This window comes from Haliotis rufescens, unplaced genomic scaffold (assembly GCF_023055435.1).
Source record: "Haliotis rufescens isolate VD_foot unplaced genomic scaffold, xgHalRufe1.0.p SCAF_104, whole genome shotgun sequence".
Taxonomy (NCBI): domain Eukaryota; kingdom Metazoa; phylum Mollusca; class Gastropoda; order Lepetellida; family Haliotidae; genus Haliotis; species Haliotis rufescens.
Window position 1 is genome coordinate 741354 of NW_025963785.1, and position 22615 is coordinate 763968.

Consider the following 22615-nt stretch of genomic DNA (forward strand, 5'->3'; position numbering starts at 1 on the left):
TATTACTTTGCGGAGACACTGAGTATAATTTTTTAGTTGGCATTGTATGCTGTCTGAATGACTTTACAAATCCCTGCATTCAATAGACCCGTGAAGATCTTCAACAAACCAGTCTTGGCGTAAAAGGGCGACAGCGCTTGTCGTAAGAAGCGACTACCGGGATCGGGTGGTCAGGCTCGCTGACTTGGTTGATGCATGTCATCGTATCCCAATTGGTGGATCGATGCACATGATGTCAATCACTGGATTGTCTGGTCCAGACTCGATTATTTACAGACCGCCGTCATACAGCTGAAATATTGCTAAGTGTGGCGTTATACAACTAACAAACAAACAAAACACAAAAAGAGAAAGTGTATGAGTACTAAAACTTGCAATAGATATGCGTACCCTACGTACACACATGAGTCCCATTCGACAGTCTACAACACACGAATAACTGTCAAACAAGTTTGGGTACCCCTTCTGTTCAGGCAAGTTATTTAGTTCGATAATTTTGTATTAAAATTCTTTTCAATTTGTTTTCATCCTTTTTCCCTATTCCATGCATGTTTATGTTGCTACATCTTATTGCTCATGTTTCCAAGTATTGTAAAACACTTTAATGTTTCTCCTTCTTAATCTAACGTTATAACATTTCCGGTCATTGCCATCATCTAATACACAAGAGATGATACCAAGACATATTTTATTCGGTTTTATGGTCTATGCGGTCTTACAATTCATTTTATTAGTCTTTAAATCTTATGTCTAGTAAATATTTTCACAAACAGGGCTGTTAACTGATATAAGGAATGTAACATCCAGTTGAGGACTGAATACGACGTACGTTAGACTGGTAACGACATTTCTACAATTAATATTTTGAATAAGCCGTTAATACGCCAGTTGTGACAGGGATGATGGTATGGTAGATGTAGCAGACATATTGACAGCCGTTGTTACGCGAGTCACTAGGTTATTAGTACGGCATTGGCCTTGTTGATTGGTACTATACTTTCTGTGGCCACTGGCGGACGTAGTTCAAACTCCTTCCACACTGACATCGCACCAAATATATTTGTGTACCGATTACATAACTCTTACTGACAGGGTAGGGTGGTAGGGTACCACCGGTAGTTCACGCGAAACGGACGACACTGTGTATATTGAGCAGCTCCTTTGATATCGCCTCACAACATACTTTTAATGAATGACCAATTAAACGATGATACACATCAGGATCGCGGAGAAAATACAAGCTTCGTTCGCGTTGAATATATATATCAAGGCACAAATTCATCTTTCATAAACTTTTTGTGTCTTGGTGCTTAATATATCCACATATCAACGAAAATATGTAATACATGTATCCACAAAAATATACATGTACAGGCTAGGTATTTGCCCACAGCAACACCTGCATAACTGTTTATTCACGCGTGGTGTGGCAGATTGTAATTGACCGACAACAAGTATTGTAGAATCACCTGTAAATAAGGCCGACACTGTAATTAGACACAACGTACTAATGAGAATATGAGAATTATCATAAGAAGGCTGTTACGTTTTTCTTAACTATTACCATTTTCATACCAAAAGTGACAATGCAGGTAAAAGTTGTTTTAGTGTCACAATATTCACTCACGTTTTCCTCAATCGCATTGAAACATAATTCCTACTGGTCAGTTCGACACTGCTTGTAATTAAATAATTATTTCGAGATTTCGTTAGAATGTAAGATATTCAGCCAAACGTTATGCAATAAAAGACGAATAGTTTCTTTCCATTAAAATACGCGCACGCGTACCTGTCACGTAATTGCACAGTGGGATGTATCAACGGGTCATAAAATGGGAAATGAAATAGAAACTAACTAAAATTTAATGTTGTACACGCACATGAATTCGTATGATAAACTGCCAAAACGTTTTAAGAGATAAGGCCGGGTTCATTAAAGATGTTGGGTGCGGTTAGGACCAAACTTTTTCAGCTCAGAGTGTTAGTGGTCCTGGAACCCATAGTGTCAAACAGGTTCTGCACAATACGTCAATCAGATTCTACTGTTCAACAGCATTGTCACTGAATTTCAGAACTCTGGCATGATATAATAATCAAGGATTTCGAAGGCAAAACCTTTCTCGCCCATGGGCGAAATATTTCAATAAATCTGTAAAATAGCTGAATTGAGTAAAATTGAGTTACATTATGTGCCATGAAAATAGTAAGAACACCTGCATGTATTTGAGAAACAAAAACATAAGTTTTAAGTAAAGGAAAATATTCTCGCCCATGGGCCAAACCCTTTTCTCGCCCATGGGCGAAATATTTCAATATCGCTATAAAATCGTTGAATTAAGTTAAAATGAGTGAAATTTTGTGTCATGATACTTAAATAAATACATTTAATGTATTCGAGAAACAAAAACATGAGTTTTAAGTAAAGGAACATATTCTCGCCCATGGGCCAGACCTTTTTCTCGCCCATGGGCGAAATATTTCAATATCGCTATAAAATCGTTGAATTAAGTTAAAATGAGTTAAATTTTGTGTCATGATACTTCAATAAATACATTTAATGTATTTGCGAAACAAAATCATGAGTTTTAAGTACAGGAACATATTCTCGCCCATGGGCCAAACCTTTTTCTCGCCCATGGGCGAAATATTTCAATATCGTTATAAAATCGTTGAATTAAGTTAAAATGAATTAAATTTTGTGTCATGATACTTGAATGAATACATTAAATGTATTTGCGAAACAAAAACATGAGTTTTAAGTAAAGGAACATATTCTCGCCCATGGGCCTGCCCATGGGCCTACCCATGGGCCAGACTTCGCCCATGGGCAGGCCCATGGGCCACACTTCGCCCATGGGCAGGCCCATGGGCGACATAGTCTAAATATTGAGTTTTTAAACATTTTTTTTTTCATTTTTTCTTCCTTGGTATGTTCCCATGAAAACGGCATGTTTAATTTTGTAAATACCTTTAACCGAGACTGGGCAAAGAGCGTAGAGTTTCTGGACTTTTGGGTTTCCAGAATTAAAATGGGACGTGTTCAGTCAAAAACACTCATCTCATGTCAGCCAAACACGACTAAGTTTAAACAGAGACCATATAATAGATCTCTGGTTTAAAGTAAACAAATGCAATCTTAAAAACGGACTTAAGTTTGTTTGGACCAGTAAAACCACATCATTTATAGTACATATTTATCTACAACTGTTTTAATCGTAGAATACTTGTTTGTGTTTATTTTCGGCTTATATTGCCAAAATCGTCAGCAGTAAGGAGGACGGTGTAAATCTTGCCGGGGTACCATCCAGGTCGCAGAGGTACCGTAAGTCCCCATGGTTCATAGTATAGTAATCTACCTTTTGGTTGCTGGCCATCAATAGAGCGAATTGTATGTTGTGTCCTTGTCTATAAGCATCTTTAAGTATTTCCAAGCAGTTATTGATGTAATTCCGCGACGTGTGACTGGTTAAGGAAGAGAATTTATGGATGTCAACGTCTTTATCGGGACATCCATAAATTCTCTTCCTTATGTGTATCACTTCTAAATGTCATTCAAAAACTTGATGTTACTGGTTGTGTTACTGTCGTTTGGTGACGGAATTTTATATGATATAAAGTCTATAAATGATCTAGTCATAATGTCTAGGATACTGCTGATGCGACTTTACGTTTTAAATCACTAACAACCGAACCCGAGAACACGAGTCCTCTCTGTGCTGTGACCTTCACTGGACTGGTCTTTGCCTCCAAATCGTGTTATAGACGATATTTTACCAACGCTTCATTGAGGTCAATCAGGTGTGTGGGAGAGTAACAATGAGGCCATTTGTAACTCCAGGCCTGGTGGGCATGCTCTAAGTGCATACAAACACACAGTCAATAAATGTCAATGTTGTTGAAAAAGATGGGTCTTTAGTCGGGATTTGAAGACGGTTATTGAAGGGGCGCATCCGAGGCGTAGCGGAAAAGAGTTCCATAACACCGCAACAGTGTTGCAAATATCCAGCACGTGAAGTTCCTGGGTCGAACAGGTCTTCAGCAACCCATTGTTGCCGTAACTGGCGACTATGCTTGTCGTAAGAGGCGACTAACGGGATCGGGTGGTCAAGCTCGCTGACATGATTGATGCATGTCATCGATCCCACTTTGCGTGGATCGACGCTCATGATGTCAATCACTGGATTGTCTGGTTATTTACAGACCGCCGTCATATAGCTGGAATATTGTTGAGTGCGGCGTTAAAAACAAACAGGCAAACAAACAAAAACAAAATCTGGCACCAAATGTCTTTAATTTGAAGGGAGATATACTGTTAGGCTTCTCGAGGGTAGATAGGTACACAGTAGTGATACCTTGAAGGTAAGGAGTGGAGATCGTGTGCACTGGTATGCAGGATATAGGGTTTTGAACTGTATCCTCTCCTGAGATTTCAGGCCGTACGAGGCCTAGTTTTAGCGACAATCATTGCAGTTGTGGAGGCGTTTATTCTCCCTGCAGTGTTTTATTGTACGAAAAACAACGACCACGAGTCGTTTATTTGTTATACGTACAGCCTCTTTAAACATGTTAGTAAAAAGTACACCCTTTAAAAATATTTAAATATTGTATTTAAATAATGATGACTACCTGAATAGAATCCGACCGCGGCAATGTCGGACGAGTCCATTTTATGAGCAGGATGTTAAATTTGACCTGTTTCGCATATTGTCACAAGTTTCAGGTCGAGTATCTTGTACCTTTTCTCCCAAAACCGATTGTCATATATCTCCTACTTTTGGAAGCGACCATTCGGCCATTGCGTTTATCTGCATAGTCCAGCTACATCTATGGCGGGGAGGTAGCCAAGTGGTTGAAGCGATCGCTCGTCACGCCGAAGGCCCCGGGTTCGATTCCCCACATGGGTAAAACCGTACTCATTCACTTTTGGGGGAACAACTCACTAGCCACTTCCCTCTCAAAATTAAGGTAGTCCAAAACATGACGCGGAATGACGTCATGCTAGAACAATGTTTTATCGTAAAATAAGCCACGCTTCGTTCTCCATTGCTCTTTGCGATTTGTCTCTCTTATATTATTTAATTTTTGTTGTTGTTGAGTTTTTTAAAATTATTTCAAGGTACATGATCACGACGGTCTGTAAATAATCAAGTCTCCTGTACATTCCACCAAGTTGTGTCTCCTTTCTGTTCCCCTCACTACGTGGTGTCTCCTTTCTGTTCCTCTCACCACGTGACGTCTCCTTTCTGTTCCCCTCACCACGTGGTGTCTCCTTTCTGTTCCCCCCACCACGTGGTGTCTCCTTTCTGTTCCCCTCACCACGTGGTGTCTCCTTTCTGTTCCCCTCACCACGTGGTGTCTCCTTTCTGTTCCCCTCACCACGTGGTGACTCCTTTCTGTTCCCCTCACCACGTGGTGTCTCCTTTCTGTTCCCCTCACCACGTGGTGTCTCCTGTATATTCCCCTCACCACGTGACGTCTTCTTTCTGTTCCCCTCACCACGTGACGTCTCCTTTCTGTTCCCCTCACCACGTGGTGTCTCCTTTCTGTTCCCCTAACTACGTGGTGTCTCCTTCCTGTTCCCCTCACCACGTGGTGTCTCCTTTCTGTTCCCCTCACCACGTGGGGTCTCCTTTCTGTTCCCCTCACTACGTGGTGTCTCCTTGCTGTTCCCATCACCACGTGGTGTCTCCTGTATATTCCCCTCACCACGTGTTGTTACCTTTCTGTTCCCCTCACCACATGGTGTCTCCTTTCTGTTCCCCTCACCACGTGGTGTCTCCTTTCTGTCCCCCTCACCACGTGGTGTCTCCTTTCTGTTCCCCTCACCACGTGACGTCTCCTTTCTGTTCCCCTCACCACGTGGTGTCTCCTTTCTGTTCCCCTTACCACGTGGTGTCTCCTTTCTGTTCCCCTCACCTCGTGGTGTCTCCTTTCTGTTCCCCTCACCACGCGACGTCTCCTTTCTGTTCCCCTCACCACGTGTTGTTTCCTTTCTGTTCCCCTCACCACGTGGTGTTTCCTTTCTGTTTCCCTTACCACGTGGCGTCTCTTTTCTGTTACTCTTACCATGTGGCGTCTCAAATACGTTCCCCTCACCAAGTGGTGTCTCCTGTATGTTCCCCTTACCACATGGTGTCTCCTTTCTGTTCACCTTACCAAGTGGTGTTTCCTTTCTGTTTCTCTTACCACGTGGTGTCTCTTTTCTGTTCCCCTAACCATGTGGTGTCCCCTGTACGTCGTCCTCACTAGGTGGTGTCTCCTGTATGTTCCCCTCACCACATGGTGTCTCCTTTCTGTTCACCTTACCATGTGGTGTTTCCTTTCTGTTTCTCTTACCACGTGGTGTCTCTTTTCTGTTCCCCTTACCACGTGGCGTCTCAAATACGTTCCCCTCACCACGTGGTGTCTCATGTATGTTCCCCTCACCACATGGTGTCTCCTTTCTGTTCACCTTACCATGCGGTGTCTCCTGTACGTACCCCTCACCGCATGGTGTCTCCTGTACGTTCCTCTCACTAGGTGGTGTCTCCTGTACGTTCCCTTCACCACGTGGTGTCTCCTGTACGTTCCCCTCACCGCATGGTGTCTCCTGTACGTTCCCTTCACCGCATGGTGTCTCCTGTACGTTCCTCTCACTAGGTGGTGTCTCCTGTACGTTCCTCTCACTAGGTGGTGTCTCCTGTACGTTCCCTTCACCACGTGGTGTCTCCTGTACGTTCCCCTCACCGCATGGTGTCTCCTGTACGTTCCCCTCACCGCATGGTGTCTCCTGTACGTTCCCTTCACCGCATGGTGTCTCCTGTACGTTCCCTTCACCGCATGGTGTCTCCTGTACGTTCCCTTCACCACATGGTGTCTCCTGTACGTTCCTCTCACTAGGTGGTGTCTCCTGTACGTTCCCTTCACCACGTGGTGTCTCCTGTACGTTCCCCTCACCGCATGGTGTCTCCTGTACGTTCCCTTCACCGCATGGTGTCTCCTGTACGTTCCTCTCACTAGGTGGTGTCTCCTGTACGTTCCCTTCACCACGTGGTGTCTCCTGTACGTTCCCTTCACCACATGGTGTCTCCTGTACGTTCCTCTCACTAGGTGGTGTCTCCTGTACGTTCCCCTCACCGCATGGTGTCTCCTGTACGTTCCCTTCACCGCATGGTGTCTCCTGTACGTTCCCTTCACCACGTGGTGTCTCCTGTACGTTCCCTTCACCACGTGGTGTCTCCTGTACGTTCCCTTCACCGCATGGTGTCTCCTGTACGTTCCCCTCACCGCATGGTGTCTCCTGTACGTTCCTCTCACTAGGTGGTGTCTCCTGTACGTTCCCTTCACCGCATGGTGTCTCCTGTACGTTCCTCTCACTAGGTGGTGTCTCCTGTACGTTCCCTTCACCGCATGGTGTCTCCTGTACGTTCCTCTCACTAGGTGGTGTCTCCTGTACGTTCCTCTCACTAGGTGGTGTCTCCTGTACGTTCCCCTCACCGCATGGTGTCTCCTGTACGTTCCCTTCACCGCATGGTGTCTCCTGTACGTTCCCCTCACCGCATGGTGTCTCCTGTACGTTCCCTTCACCGCATGGTGTCTCCTGTACGTTCCCTTCACCGCATGGTGTCTCCTGTACGTTCCCCTCACCGCATGGTGTCTCCTGTACGTTCCCTTCACCGCATGGTGTCTCCTGTACGTTCCCCTCACCGCATGGTGTCTCCTGTACGTTCCCTTCACCACGTGGTGTCTCCTGTACGTTCCCCTCACCGCATGGTGTTTCCTGTACGTTCCCTTCACCACATGGTGTCTCCTACGTAATCGAGTCTGGACCAGACAGTCCGTTGATTGATGTCATGAGCATTGATCCATCAATTCAGATAGATGACATTCAATCAACCCGTGAAGATCCGGGGTAGAATAGGTCTTCAGCAACCCATACTTGCCGTAAAAGGCGACTATACTTGTCGTAAGAGGCGACTAACGGGATCGGGTGGTCAGGCTGCTGATTTGGTTGATGCATGTCATCGTATCTCAATTGCGTGATCGATGCTCATGGATTGTCTGTTCCAGACTCGATAATTTACCGACCGCTGTCATATAGCTGAAATGCGGCGTTAAACGACAAAAAAAGAAGATTATGTTTGTCGAAAGCATTTAGATTATATAAATAATTGAATCAGGGCCAAGCAAACAAGTGGTTGATAGCATGAGCAATTTTCCACGCCATCCAGGTGCGTTGACACACTACCAGTCAGATATTGAGATCATTCGTTTCTTAATAATAGTGTTTCTTCTATTAATAGTCGGTTCTTACGACAAATGTCGGATGTTGGGAACCCTTTCAGACCCGTGGCTTAAAAACCACTTAAGTGTTTTAATCATATCCTCCGGGTTTTCGTCACTGGTTCCAGTAAAAAACACAGTCGTAGAATGTCCGTGTATATGACCGAGGTCTAACCTTATTTCAAAAACGCCATTCATAGGTAAACAAAATCTCCATGAAACAGACTGAAGTGTTTTGAGGAGTGAGTTGGACCAGAGTATGCGTACTCGTTGTAATAAGACTTTCAAGCCAGCCAGGGTCAATGAATATTTTAATGTACGAGATTTTACCAACGCTTCATTTACTATACTTGTTTGACTGCACGAGGTGTGTGTGAAGGCAAAAATGATCGAGCTGAGTGCGCATAGATTTTGCTAAGAACCACGAAGGGTAATTAATTTTAACGGTACACATCTGCAAAAGGACTTGGCAACCAAGTCAAATCTACTGGCGGTCGTACTGGTTGTATATGCAACAACAATATGTGTGCTATTTAAGGATTGTGTTTCTTAAAATTATGAAGTGATTTTGCTACTTTAATCTCTTTGCAAAGCCCTCCAAAGTGTCACCCGGTAATGATTAACGAAATTCCCTTGCTGATTAGTCTGTAGGTTTCAAGTTCTTAAAATAATATGTTCAGAAAACATAGCATATTTAAAGAAATACTGTCTTCTATTAGTGAAAGGGTGGGTACTGGGTATTTGGCAATAATTACATAATCGCGGTAACGCTGTTGTATCGCTACATGAAATAGGCCGTACATTATTGAATATTTATATAAAACCTTTCATGATGAAGTTTAACGAAAGAAAACAGAAACCTGATTCTTCTTTTGATGTTATTATAATTTATGTTTCTTTTTCTTGTTTCAACGTCGCCAACAAGTAATATCTTTTAACGTCTTTTGAAATGACGCGGCCGGGTGATCGAACCACCGACCTTCAGCGCTCCGGGCAAACGCTCTATCCACTGGACCACCGAGGCGATACAGTACAGAAACTTTTCCGTCGTACACTTCGTTAGTAACAGGACAGAGTTACGCTGTTAATATCTTTGGCTGCCTCTTCCTAAACAAATACAAAAATATTGATCTGATACAAGAAAGTCACATATAAGCGAATGTCGTAAAAAGTACGTGCGCGATGGAAGTGTATTACTGATATAAACTTAAAATCTTTTTCTTGTCATTGCATTAAGTAATATATGTTTGAATATTCTGCTTACCTTACAAGTTGAATAATACATGTTTAGATACTCAACTGTAAGGACCCCCCCAAAGGGCCCCCCCCACCCCGGACGATTAACACCAGGATCGTCCATATATAAAGGGACATTGTGACGGAACCAGAATTCGTTAACCCGGAAGATTCCACTGTTAACGGAAGCGTCCGGATTAACGAGGTTCCTCTGTATTTGTGTCTGTTATTCTTAGGTTATGGTTATGGAATCAGTTTGGTTTATGCCGTATGTAACACTACCCAGAGACCATGTCGGCTTATGGTCTCTGTACTTCCTTACTTAGAAACCCTTTTCCCTAAGTTACAGTGGAGGCGATTATTTTCCACTTACTTGGTTATTCCTAAAGTTCGTGAACGTATAGTCAAACGCTTTCCTTTCTCTGTCACGACGCGGAGAGACCTGTAATTAATAGAGGTGTTATTGATAGGAAACTGTAGTATCGATATATCGATTCAAAAGTATCATGGTATTGATTAATAATGAAATACATCATTCTAAATGAGTACTGAATGAGAAACTTTACCTATGCAGACCTACAATCAATCATTTTAATTGAATGTTAAATATGAACTTGGCTGATCATTAAAGGTTTTAAATCGAAAATAGACTGCTGTATATATGATATTCTCTGCTTTTTTAAATTGATTTTATACGCAATAAAAGGTTGTGCTGATAAGAAATGGACGTAATAACTAATATACGAACATGCACAGGTCGTCATTCTCCGAGTCGCTTGACATTTCCGTCATATCAATGTTCAGGTACCTATCAAAAATGGAGAGTGTCAAGATAATGTTATCTAGTGAGTCTTATATAAACTACGTCTCATCGACGTCTGAGAGAGAAGGGAAACTTAGAAATATTCGTTGTTTAAATATATGGAGAATTAGACATGTACATACCTCATATAGGATACAACTCTCCCTGAAATGACATCAAGTGCAAACATTCATAACTGTACGAAGAATAAAATATGTTCTTTTTTTTGTATGTCACTTTTCTAAAGGGAGAAAAATATCATTCCTAATCAAAAATGCCTCTGAATTAGGAGGCAGATATCTACAGTATTCGCAAAAAAACCTTTGTTCAGTTTAAGATTAACATAGAAAAATGAAAGAATCGAATGTACTTTCTACGGCACACGCTTCTTGCGCAAAAGTTGTCTGATCAGGGTTACAACATCCACGGCCTCAGGGAAGATTTCAGTCAGTGAGTGAGTATGGCTTTACGCCGCTTTTAGGAATATTCCAGCAATATCACGGCGGAGGACACCAAAAGTGGGCTTCACACATTGTACCCATGTCGGGAATCGAACCCGGGTCTTCGGCGTGACGAGCGAACGCTTTAACCACTAGGCTACCCCACCGCCCCAGTGAAGATTTCAAAAGGTTTGATTGCAGGCATGTGGAGGCGTGTCTTTTCAGTAAAAAAAACTATTCCCGTACATTTTTCAGTTGAACATTTGACTTCCCTTTACATGTGTTTCTGACGGATATCACCGGTGGGGAAGGATACGCTCACCTTTTCGCGAACACCTGGTATCGTTCCTATTTGATAGTGATTCATAGCACCACATTACTAATACAGTCGGAATTGTAGATAGCACGATCAGTTATTCACTTATTTGCACCTATATCAGTATTTATCTTCAAATAGCCAGGTATCTGATACCAATGTCTTTCAGTTTTTCATTCAGAGAAGCTACAGATTAATACTATTCGAGTATGAATAGTCATTGCATATACAATGTATTAAACTAAATGGAAAGTCACCAATCCATCCCCACCCCCACGGCCCACCCCACCCCACACCACATGTTCAGATGATGCAATAAAATCCATTCTGTCATTGACAACAAAAGAGATGAAATAAAAGTTGAAATCATTTTACTGAGTACAAGTATAACCATGTACAAAAGATAGAACTAATTTGTATTGTGGTACTAGCATTGATGTTGATCACATGTTCCTTTATTTCTTCTTAATATGGGCATACATACGTTTGACACACACATACAATAGAACTGCAAGCACAAGACCGATGATGACGCCAATGAAAATATCTGGAAATGAAACATGACGTATTTAACGCCAAATGCATTCAACAATCGTCGTAAAATTATACTAAGCTACAATTTAGTATTGTACATATTGGACCTCACGTAATATTCCGTTTCCATAGGAAAGGCGTAACGTCCTACATTCTGTCGATTGCTTTCATGACAATAAAGGCTAAAGGTTAGGCACCAGGCCCAGTTGTATGCTTGTGTTACTGGCAAGCAATAGGAGGTGGCTTTGGGTAAGAAAGTATTTGTATGTATGTATGTCCAGCGGTCAAGCACCATCAACAAAATCAACATTGCCATTGAGATCATGTCCCATACCCTTGGCGCGTTTAAGAAAACTGTGGAATGCTTTGTTTTCATCATGAGTCTTAACATGCTTCACAAGCGGATCATCAGACAAATAAATATGTGCACAAGTGACAATACAATCATGAAAAGCATCTACGTTAATCAAACCACGCCCCCATTTATAATTGTTAAATATAAGCGATTGAGGGAAGCGCGGGGGTGGTGGGATCTATTGTCTGACATGCCTCTTCGTGTGAGGGTGTCAATACACTGAATTTCTTCTTCCTTCCTCTCAATAACACTAAAAGTATACGAAAGGACGGGTACAGCTTAAATATTTGTGACTTTGACTTCATTGCGAACGTTCAGCTCAGAACTCCAGATGTTGTACATTTGTCTTCTGACAGATAGTTTTCTTTGATATGGGCATTCTGGAGTTTGCCTCTAACCTGCATCCCTATGTACGCATAGGCCTGACCTTCTACGAAATGGTCAAAAACTCAATCAGATAAACTGACCTCTCTTCTACCTTGTCACGTTTCAGATGAAGAATGTTGCATTTGACGAGCCCAGAGGACATGCCGATATCATTAGAAAGGTACTCCACGAGGAGACGCTGTTTCTTTAGTGTGGGTTCTCCTTTGGCAAGAAGTTCAAGGTCATCAATGTAAAGGAAGTGAGTAAGGGGTGTTGGGGATCTGTGCTGAGGAGGTCCCGGATGACAACTTTCCTCTTTGCTAAGCACAATGCTTAAAGGATTTAGTGACAAACAGAAATGCAAAGGACTAAAAGAGTCTTCCTGAAATATTCCATTTTAAGCAGAAATGGGTTCCGCAATCATCACATGCCCCTTCGAATACATCCCAAATTGAGTTGACCAGCAATTCATTAAAGACTTATGTAAAACCAATAGTCGATGGGGGAGGATAATGCATTTCAGTCATTTCAAAATCCATTATTATTATTATTATTATTATTATTATTATCATCAATACAAGGGTAATATACATTGCTTGATGGTTTGAGTTATGCAATGGGATTCTTGACATGCTATGAATGTAATAAATAATGAATGTAATCACAAATGTCTTTGCTTGCAGACATGTCATCTCGTAATAATTTCAGATCAAATATTTGTTTTCCATATAGCAGGCACCACTTGTAGTTCATCCACGTGTGCCTTTTGATGCGTGTAGTCAAATAGCTATAGCTAAATCTGTTTGTGTGGGTATTGTAGCACATGAGACATATTTGCGGCTGGTAACGTTGAAAAGTCGTTCTGACATGTATACTCACATAGGGGAATACTTGGGAGTTTGTCTTCACAGTAGGGCCCGTAAAATCCTTTCGGGCATTCCTCCTTCATATGTGATGTTTCTGAGAAAGGAACACGGCACATTACATGTCTGGTAATCATGATTTACGGCGTATCTATTCGCCCTCTTCCACTCATCCTTGACACGTTTATGCAATGAGACACCGTTAATTGTCTGTCTTTTCTCCAGTTTCTAATCATTAGTTTGGTAACGTTCCGCACATATTATGCAGGTAACGCATGCGGATAGTTTTACGAACATATAGAAGGAAGTAATTTTTTAATCGATTGGCTTCCCATCCAGATTGATCGATCGATGAATTAACTTGAATTTTTATTCTGGACAATTAAGGAAAGGGCTGACTTGTCACAATTCAATACTTTGTGTATAATTTCCCTGTTATATATATACAACTCATCTTTGGACTTTTGTGTGTGTATATATATATATATATATATACGTTTTTGTCCCCACCCCTTGCATCAATGTATTGGCGACAGACACATTTTTGTTATCCCCGACCCCATCCCCACTTCACCACCTGATTATCAAAATGGTCGGTCCCTAAAATGAACATTAAGAGCATAACAAATTGAAATCACCTGTCGTTGTTTCAGTACATTTCCCGCTTCTTCTGTCGCAGACGCCATTGTCACAAGTGGTTATGCAGGTCTGTGTACATTGGGGACCAAAGACTCCCCTTGCACATCCTCCAAAACAGTAGGCTGTGGTCTGATTGCAGCCTTCTCGGCAATGTGGTGAGCAGGATTCGCTGCACAGTCGACCATAAAAACTTTGTTTGCAGCTATGGTCACAGTACCCTTCCGCTTTGTGGCAGCCCGCATAACAGTTGTTTGGACATTCACCTGAGCAATCCTCCCCAAACCAACCTTCCTTACAGAACACGCAATGGTCGTCCAAACAATGGCGTTGTGAATTGTGCAGTCGGCGGCCATGAAGTACCTTCACTTTAGCCTCCCCACTATCGTCTCCTAGAAAGAACACACTGCCAATTTATGCTTAAGATACACCTATTTAATACAGTTTTAATTATTTATTATTTCATCAGTATTTAACAAATATTGTCAATAGTTGTGACTTTGGGCTCAAATACACATTTTGATACAGCCATTGTGTACATTTAAACATTTAAGGGGGCAAGCTGATGGTCTTGGATTTTCGTTCAAAACAGATTATGCTTTTTCATAATTTCCCATCCATACATTACACATAGTTGCATTGCCACCGTAAACTGGAAATTTCATCAAGTCAGAATTGACTGGTGAGGAAATGGCATTCCTGTGTGTAAACAATATGACGCAATTCCTGCCGACCTTGTACTGACCTTGTTTTAATGAATCTAATTGTAAACGTATTAGACATCAACATGTGATTTTGTTATTTGGGATCATCAAGGAAGGCTTCACCCATTAGCTTACCCATCCCCATTGCTAATGAGACAACAGTTATAAGGCAGCATACACTTGCGTCGTTGACGTGTATATGTACAATTAAGGGAGATAATTATTAAAAACCGATAGTATTCTTGCAGAAATTTAGACATTGCTTACAGAAGTAGTATTAGTACTGCAAGGAAACATACTCCCGAGATAGTGGACCTTTATTCGTTGAATGAATTCACGGTACAAATCTCCCGTAACCTTTCAGATCAATTGACAAGGAGCCTTATTTGGCATAAATATGCTGCTGCCACTACTACTACTCTTAGGACATGGCTGAATTTACGACGTTAAATTTAATTCGCTAATACTTCTGCTGCTGCTACTACTGGTATTTCTGCTAATACTACGACTACTGATACTACTACTGTAAGTATTGCTTCAGGAAGTTAGTTACCCTTTTTAACCACAAGGAACGTGCATTTCAATCCAGACCAGGGTTCCATGCATTTGCTACAGACTCCGGAGTATTTGTTGCATCTGATGCAGTTTCGTGGACAAAGGTTTTGACACGTTGATCCTCTCCATCCGTCCGTGCATACACCAGAGCACACTCTCGCCCCTATACTGTTGTCCAGGCTGCATTCCTTGCTTTTGCAGTTGAAGTTTGGACACAGTAAATGTGACGTTAAATTGAATTTATGTTCTTCCGCGGGAGTCATCTCCTGAATGAATATCACGTTTGATAACCGCAGCAAAAGGTAATATATGTTGAAGGTCATGCACACCCCGAAGAGAGACATCGTGACTGTAAATACAGAAGCATAGTGTACATCAGGTAGGGGAATAACGGGGAAAATGAAAACTTAATTTGTTCAGGCTATCTATTTTTCTGTGTGGGACAGAATATTGTTTCAGTCAGCGCTTCAAAACTTACAACAATTGATTCGATGAAACGAGAAGCCAGACTGTGTTTGGAGACCCAAATCACATTATATTTCAAATGGTCGGCCCTGAAAGAAATGTATTGTGTAAGTTGACATTGTGAAAAAGACAAGGCTTTGGTGTTGTCCTACATATTACAATCTTCGAATCTCCATCTAAGGGCCCACTCCAAACTGTCCAGGTCGTATTGCCGTCATGATGTGAAGGAAAAGAGAAACATAAATATGTTCTAATTGGTCTGTAGTTAAATTATTATGATATATTCAGCCGTAGAATATCATTGTAATACCCTTTGAACTTAAGCTTATTTATGAACATTGTTGTTTATAAATCCCTTACAAGTCATGTACAGGGCGATGTAATACACTGACTTTCAAGAAGTGAGTGAGTGAGTGAGTATGGTTTTACGCCGCTTTTAGCAATATTCCAGCAATATCACGGCGGGGGACACCAGAAATGGGCTTCACACATTGTACCCATGTCGAGAATCGAACCCGGGTCTTCGGCGTGACGAGCGAACGCTTTAACCTCTAAGCTACCCGACTGCCCCGACTTTCAAGAAACATATGTCAACATGACCGTCACGGTCAACACAACCTGAGATATCTAGTAAAGATGTTTCAGTAAATCCATGGCTATATATGAATGGCCACATATGACATGGTCTGTCAATGATCATTCGTATACTTTTCATCGCTATTTTGCCTTTTATGTCAACTGGTGTCTGTTTCGGCGGACGACCAAGACTGAATATTTATAAAGATCCTATACTACTCTACGTACTCATTAAACTCAGAGAACAACGTACGAATATATGTCCTGTCGTTGAAATGAAGCTGGCAGTGCAGCGAAAGGCCAATGGCAATATTTACAAAATTTGCTTTTCAAAATCCACATTCATTGCAAGGTTTATTTTCCTTCTGGCAGACATTTTGTGTGGTATCTTCAATTTTGGGTGCTGCCCTCGAGTATCCTTGATTCAAAGGGTATAGCTCATGATGAATCAAATCAAGCCCAGTGGACAGAAATATGAAATATGGACAGAATATGGTAACTTCGGTCGCTTCAGCTCACTCAAATGTTAATAATTCCCTTTTTCACTTACAATGTATCTGGTTTGGTGTCGACCGCCTACGTGGTCCAGTGGTAGAGCGTCCGTAATATAAGATTTCATAGACTAAATGTTAGTCAAGATCAGTCCCCAGAGTGAGTAGCTGTTTGCAGTCATACAAATCACACAAGTATTCTCAATGAAACATATCAATGTCTTCATCCTGCTTCTACATCTTCCTGGAAGGAATCATATTTATCCTTGACCTTTGTCCTCACAGCAAAGCAATTCTGTGTTTATGTTTACCACATTGGTGAAACTCCCAAACACTGTATGTTGCTCACTTACAAACAAGTGGACCGCCTCCGTGGTCTAATGAGTGAGTGAGTGAGTATGGTTTTACGCCGCTTTTAGCAATATTCCAGCAATATCACGGCGGGGACACCAGAAATGGGCTTCACACATTGTACCCATGTCGGGAATCGAACCCGGGTCTTCGGCGTGACGAGCGAACGCTTTAACCACTAGGCTACCCGACCGCCCCCGTGGTCTAATGGAAGAGCGTCCGCCCGGAGAGCGGAAGGTCCGGGGTACGATACAAAAAGACGTTAAAAGATGGTACTTGTTGCTACCCTGTCTGGCGCTCGGTATTAAGGGGCTAAAACAAGGACTGGTCGGCTCGGAGTCAGTATACTGTGTCTGAATGGGTTATTCATGTTACACTGCGGCATGGTATCTCAGTTGGCTAGCACAAAAATGGGCATTAGTCCGGACTAGTACAAGCAGCCACAGACATGCATGCACGTCGCTATATAAGTGCAATAATCTTGGAGGCGACGTTAAACCCCATGTGACTTCAACTCACCTCGTCTAGTGTCCCTTTACGGAAACGCGTACGATAGGGTTAACTGCGAGTTGCACACCGTAATATGCTCCTCTCCTCTGTTTGAACAGCACGGGCGCTAATCTAAACTACCGTAACGGTAATCCGGTGTTTTTATAGCAATTACTCATTTCTCGCTTTCGTAGGACAAATACCCCAACTTGGGTTTTCGCTTTACTGATACTAGGGAAAATTGGATTTTCGCTAACCAGGCACGACACCATGATAAACATCTCCTCAATGTCTTCCGTTTTGTTACAGCTATTCTAGGAGTAGCATTTATTGGAAGCTATGCTGACTTATTTGTATATGCTTAAAGGTTCTTTATTTCCTTTTGCTTCGGGGACCGACCATTTGATATGAGCCCTTGGATAAGAGAAATAGAGAAAAAATAGATTATCGCAACAAAATACATGTAACAAATTGTTCGGTGTATTGAAGCAGTGACCAAAAATACCCTGTTCCTAATCCTAGCCCACTCCCCCTCCCCAAACAAACCTCCAGGATATCAAATGTAGGTCCTTTGTTAGAGTTCAAATAAACAATGTTCAAACACGTTAGGCATAGTTCCTTGTCGACATGCAATGATATCGTGTCATAAATTAGGTATATGTTACAAGTAACTGTTTAGCGCGGGTCACTTCAACCTACAATCAAATCAAATACACTGACGTCCAAAAGAAACTTTACCAACTGAAAATATAAATTTCAGACAAAGTATAATTTTTTTTTCGATGAAGTCTATCTAAAACACATAACCTAAATACAACAATAGTGTATGCAGAAAATGTTAATAGTCTGTTACATGTTTGCGAGATAACACGCGAAAAAGTGAAAAACACGTGCACCACGGACAACTGCAAATGCACGTGCGGGTAAGGGTATAAAACAAGTAAGGGTATAAAACGATTTCAACGGCAAGTCAGACATCCACAGTCACTGTGATAAAAAAACACACAAAAGAAATGCCACGACTCACAGTCGAACAACGTGAACGAGCCTTGGGTATGGTACAGATGGGAGCCACCCACGCCCATATTGCACGAACCTTCGGTTGCTCCCGTGTTGCCGTTACAAACTTGAAGCAACGTTACAGACAGACAGGGCGGACCGCTGAAGGCCAAGAACAGGCAGACCCAGGTTGACCACGCCCCATGATGACCGGTACTTGCGTACCTTACACCTCCGAAATCGCTTCCTGACAGTGACGTCATCGGCGACAAATGCCTTAGGTCACAGGGTTAGTCGACAGACAGTGGCCAGGAGACTCAGGGCTCATGGAATCAGGGCTTTTAGACAATACAGAGGACAGGTATTGACAGCGCAACATCGTCGTCTACGATTGAGATGGGCCCGGACTGTAAGACGTTGGCAACGACGTGACTGGCAGAGGGTTGTCTCCACTGACGAAAGTCGATTCTGAATGTTTAGGGCTGATGGAAGACAACGTGTTGACCGCCGAAGGGGTGAACGAACGGCGGCGTGTTGCGTTCAGGAGGTCGTACCATATGGTGGAGGGAGTGTCCTTGTGTGGGGAGGGATCTGTGGGCAGGAGAGGACACCGCTGGTCATCGTTGACGGAAACTTGACAGCTCAGCGTTACATGGATAACATTCTTCGTCCAGTTGCCCTACCATTTCTCCAACAGAAGCCACGTGGTGTCATTTATCAGCATGACAACGCTAGAGCCCATACAGCCAGAATTGTCACTAACTTCCTCGCAGCCAACAACGTCAACGTCCTGCCGTGGCCTGCACGCTCACCCGACATGTCCCCCATAGAACACCTCTGGGACTTGATGGATCGTCGTGTTCGACAACGACCACACTCTCCAGCCAACCGGCAAGACCTGATCTTGGCCCTCCAAGAAGAATGGCGTCAAATCCCACGTGACCTCATCAGACGACTGACTTTTTCTGTGCGTCGAAGAGTTTTTGGCGTGTATTGAGGCATTTGGTGGTCACACGCGCTACTAATGACTTGTTATTGAACGTGAGCGATTGTTTATGTACTCTGCCTATTGTCCATGATTCTGATAGCTCGAGCTTTGTACCACACCCAACTTTGGGGGGCTCTGACGTCATTCTCGGTCGCGGTATGATTGTCATTTTCAGTGTTGATTATGTTGATATATTGATCTTCTCAATACACTTTACTTCATGCATGTATGTTTTGTTGTTTTTGAGCAAGAGTGATTTCAAACTCTGGTAAAGTTTCTTTTGGACGTCAGTTTACTACAAATTGGGTCAGGGCCGGCGAAAAGAAATGAAATAAAATATCAAGTGGGATATTTAATGCACTATTTGATGTAGCGAAAACCTTGTCCGAAGTGGTGATATTGAAATGATCAATCCTGGGAAAGTGTAGTGGTGGATGATCATGCACAAGTACACATGTGCGGTGTGCGGTGTGCGGTGTGCGGTGTGCGGTGTGCGTTTTCCCTCTACATGCAACAACTAACCAGTTGCGTAGCAGTTCTGTGTACAGATTTTATGTGTTATGTTATTCTATCCGCTATGAATAAAATAATTTAACTGCAGGGTGTCCTTGGTGGGAATGAGGATGCCTTTCACAAAATCATGAAACAGCACTGAATTCGCAGGTGTCGAAATATACATATTACAAGTTGATTAATGTCAATGTATTAAAACTGAAAAGCTTACGTATCTTAATGTTGCTGATAGATGATGTTTTTGTTTGTTAATTGTTTAACGTCGCACTCAGCAATATTCCAGCCATATGACGGCGGTCTAAATAATCGAGTCTGGACCAGACAATCCAGTGATTGACATCATGAGCATCGATCCACGCAGTTGGGATACGCTGACATGTATCATCAACAAAGTCAGCGAGCCTGACCACCCAATCCCGTTAGTCGCCTCTTACGACAAGCATAGTCGCCTTTTCAATAAGCATGGGTTGCTAAAGACTGTCATACTGGCCCACCGATGCGGGGTTTCCTAACATGAATCAAAGCACCCATGTGTGGTGTCGTCACTACTGTAATATGTTTGCACTTACTTTAAATATTGAGGTTCAGCATTGAACATGTTCCTAATTTGTTAACACATTAAACACATCGTACTTGTATCTAGATAGCATAATCGTAATATCTTGCTAAATTCGACATAAAATGTGTAAAATATGTAACACTCACCTGAAATGAAAAGCGTTTCACGATTAAGTTAAGTGTGTACGCCGATGTGTGTATGTTGACACACTGCATGTATTGCAACGCGCAGACCAATGACATTAAAAACTTGACGCGTTATCTATATATAAATGTTCGATTGTTCGGTGTACTTTCCAAGTAAGAAATTTCAGCAGGTCACAACAACCTACAATCAATTCAATTATAGCAACATGCTACGCAACCATTGTCCGATACGTGGTGATATTGAAAGGTTCCTTTCTGGGGAAATGTAGTGGTGCTATTAACTGATATGACCATGCACATTGAAGTATAATACCTGTATTGAAGCATATACCTGCGTTGTGGACAATCAATAGCTAGCAGTTCTTATGACTTCCTCTATGTATTGTGATTTTATTCTATCCGCTGTGAATCATTTAACGTTGCTGACGTTAGAAACATGATCAATGGCGGTTGAAAAAGCCTTAGGGGAATTTTGAAAATCGTCATTGTTAATACATGAAACATGGTGTCCTAAAATGGCCATGCTGCTTTTTTTACAAGATATTGAAATAGCACTGAATTGTCGGAATATACGAGTCATATTACAAGTTGCCACATACTAAATATATAATGTTAGTGCAGTTAAAATGAATAGACCTACATGACCTAATCATTTTCGGACAGTAAAGTTATCGTATGACACAACTGAAAATCTATCGCCCATTTCATTTTCTGCTTTCCTTTACGACTTGGAAAGTGTTCTTTAAGATAAAAACCCTTAAAAACCCTTAAGTGTAACAGTGACGACATATTTCTCTATGTGCAACTTTTAGTATTATTGTATGCTAATGATACTGTACTTTTTGCAGAAAGTAAAACCCAGTTTCAGAACACGATTGACACGCTACTGTTGTGTATAATATTGACAAAACGAAAATAATTATTTTTGGATCAGGACCCGCACAAAGGAGAAATTTTGGCCGGCAATAAAAAAAGAAAATGGATAGTTATAAGTTATTGGGAATAACATTTGATAGGAATGGGAGAATGATTGGGTGCTTAAAATATACTGCCGACATTGGCATGAAAGCTTCAATGACACTACTGAAACGAGACAGAAATTTGCAATTTCCTCTCGACTGTCTAGTTTCTACTTTTGATATTAATCGGACCTTTTCTACTTTACGCTTGTGAAGTGTGGTGCTGTGAAATAGCAGATATAATAGAGCGCGTTCACCTGAAGTTCCTAAATGTGGCTACGTATACGGGTATACATTAATACACCAACCTATATGGAGCACGGTGAATCGGTAATAGAACCACTAAGCATTATAATTGCTAAACGTGCCATATCATACTGGTGCAAGTAAGGATTACCTAATCCTTAAAAGATTGCATCGTTAGCGCTGAAATATATGACGGAACGCAACAAACTTGGTAATTTGTATCCCTGGTTAAACCCATATTAAACACATCTTATATAGTTTGGCCTACCTTAAGATTTTTGAGAACGCTAGTGAATATAATAGAAATTGGATTGTGAAAAGAGCACACACATATAAGTTGAAAGAGGTCTTAAAGATCATTTTTTTCACTCATGGAGAAGTGATGCCCAAACCTCACATAAAGCGAGGTATTATAGTCTCTTTACAGATTCCCCGTACTTCTTCCAGATCATCAGTTCTAAACTTTTACTGTATTTTGGAACTGATGATCACAAACTACCAATAGAAACAGGCCGATGGGAAAATATATCAGGAGTACAAAGAATGTGTATATCGTGTGACTCCAAAGTTACAGGAGACGAATTCTGCTATTTGTTCAGATGTAATTCACTTTAAACCTTACGCACTGAATGTATTAATGAATACTGCAAACAATTGCCAAACGTAATCACATATCTTTCGCTGTTCACAAATGATAAATAATCTACATTACAAAACTATACTGAGACACATTCTACAACATATACCAATTTGCTGTATTATTG

At 41.7% G+C, this 22615-nt stretch overlaps 2 protein-coding genes across 3 annotated transcripts; both read right to left on the reverse strand.

The window, feature by feature from the left end:
- Positions 1–6211: 6211 nt before the first annotated feature.
- LOC125377909 (translation initiation factor IF-2-like) lies at positions 6212–8603 on the reverse strand. The gene is made up of 2 exons (XM_048392003.1): positions 8597–8603; positions 6212–7770 (listed from the first exon to the last, which is right to left on the reverse strand). The coding sequence occupies exons 1-2, from the start codon at positions 8601–8603 to the stop codon at positions 6212–6214; spliced, it is 1566 nt and encodes a 521-aa protein (XP_048247960.1).
- A 401-nt stretch (positions 8604–9004) lies between these two features.
- On the reverse strand, positions 9005–20749 carry LOC124131602 (multiple epidermal growth factor-like domains protein 10). 2 transcript variants are annotated; one of them, XM_046494972.2, is made up of 9 exons: positions 20647–20704; positions 15068–15418; positions 13813–14202; positions 13191–13271; positions 11541–11603; positions 10444–10465; positions 10247–10306; positions 9872–9940; positions 9005–9369 (listed from the first exon to the last, which is right to left on the reverse strand). In XM_046494972.2, exons 2-9 carry the CDS (start codon positions 15411–15413, stop codon positions 9339–9341), a joined length of 1062 nt encoding a protein of 353 aa, XP_046350928.2. In that variant the 5' UTR covers positions 15414–15418; positions 20647–20704; the 3' UTR covers positions 9005–9338. The 2 variants fall into 2 exon arrangements, with proteins under 2 accessions (XP_046350928.2, XP_048247958.1); XM_048392001.1 differs by having other exon boundaries at positions 9006–9369; positions 15068–15427; positions 20647–20749.
- Positions 20750–22615: the final 1866 nt, after the last annotated feature.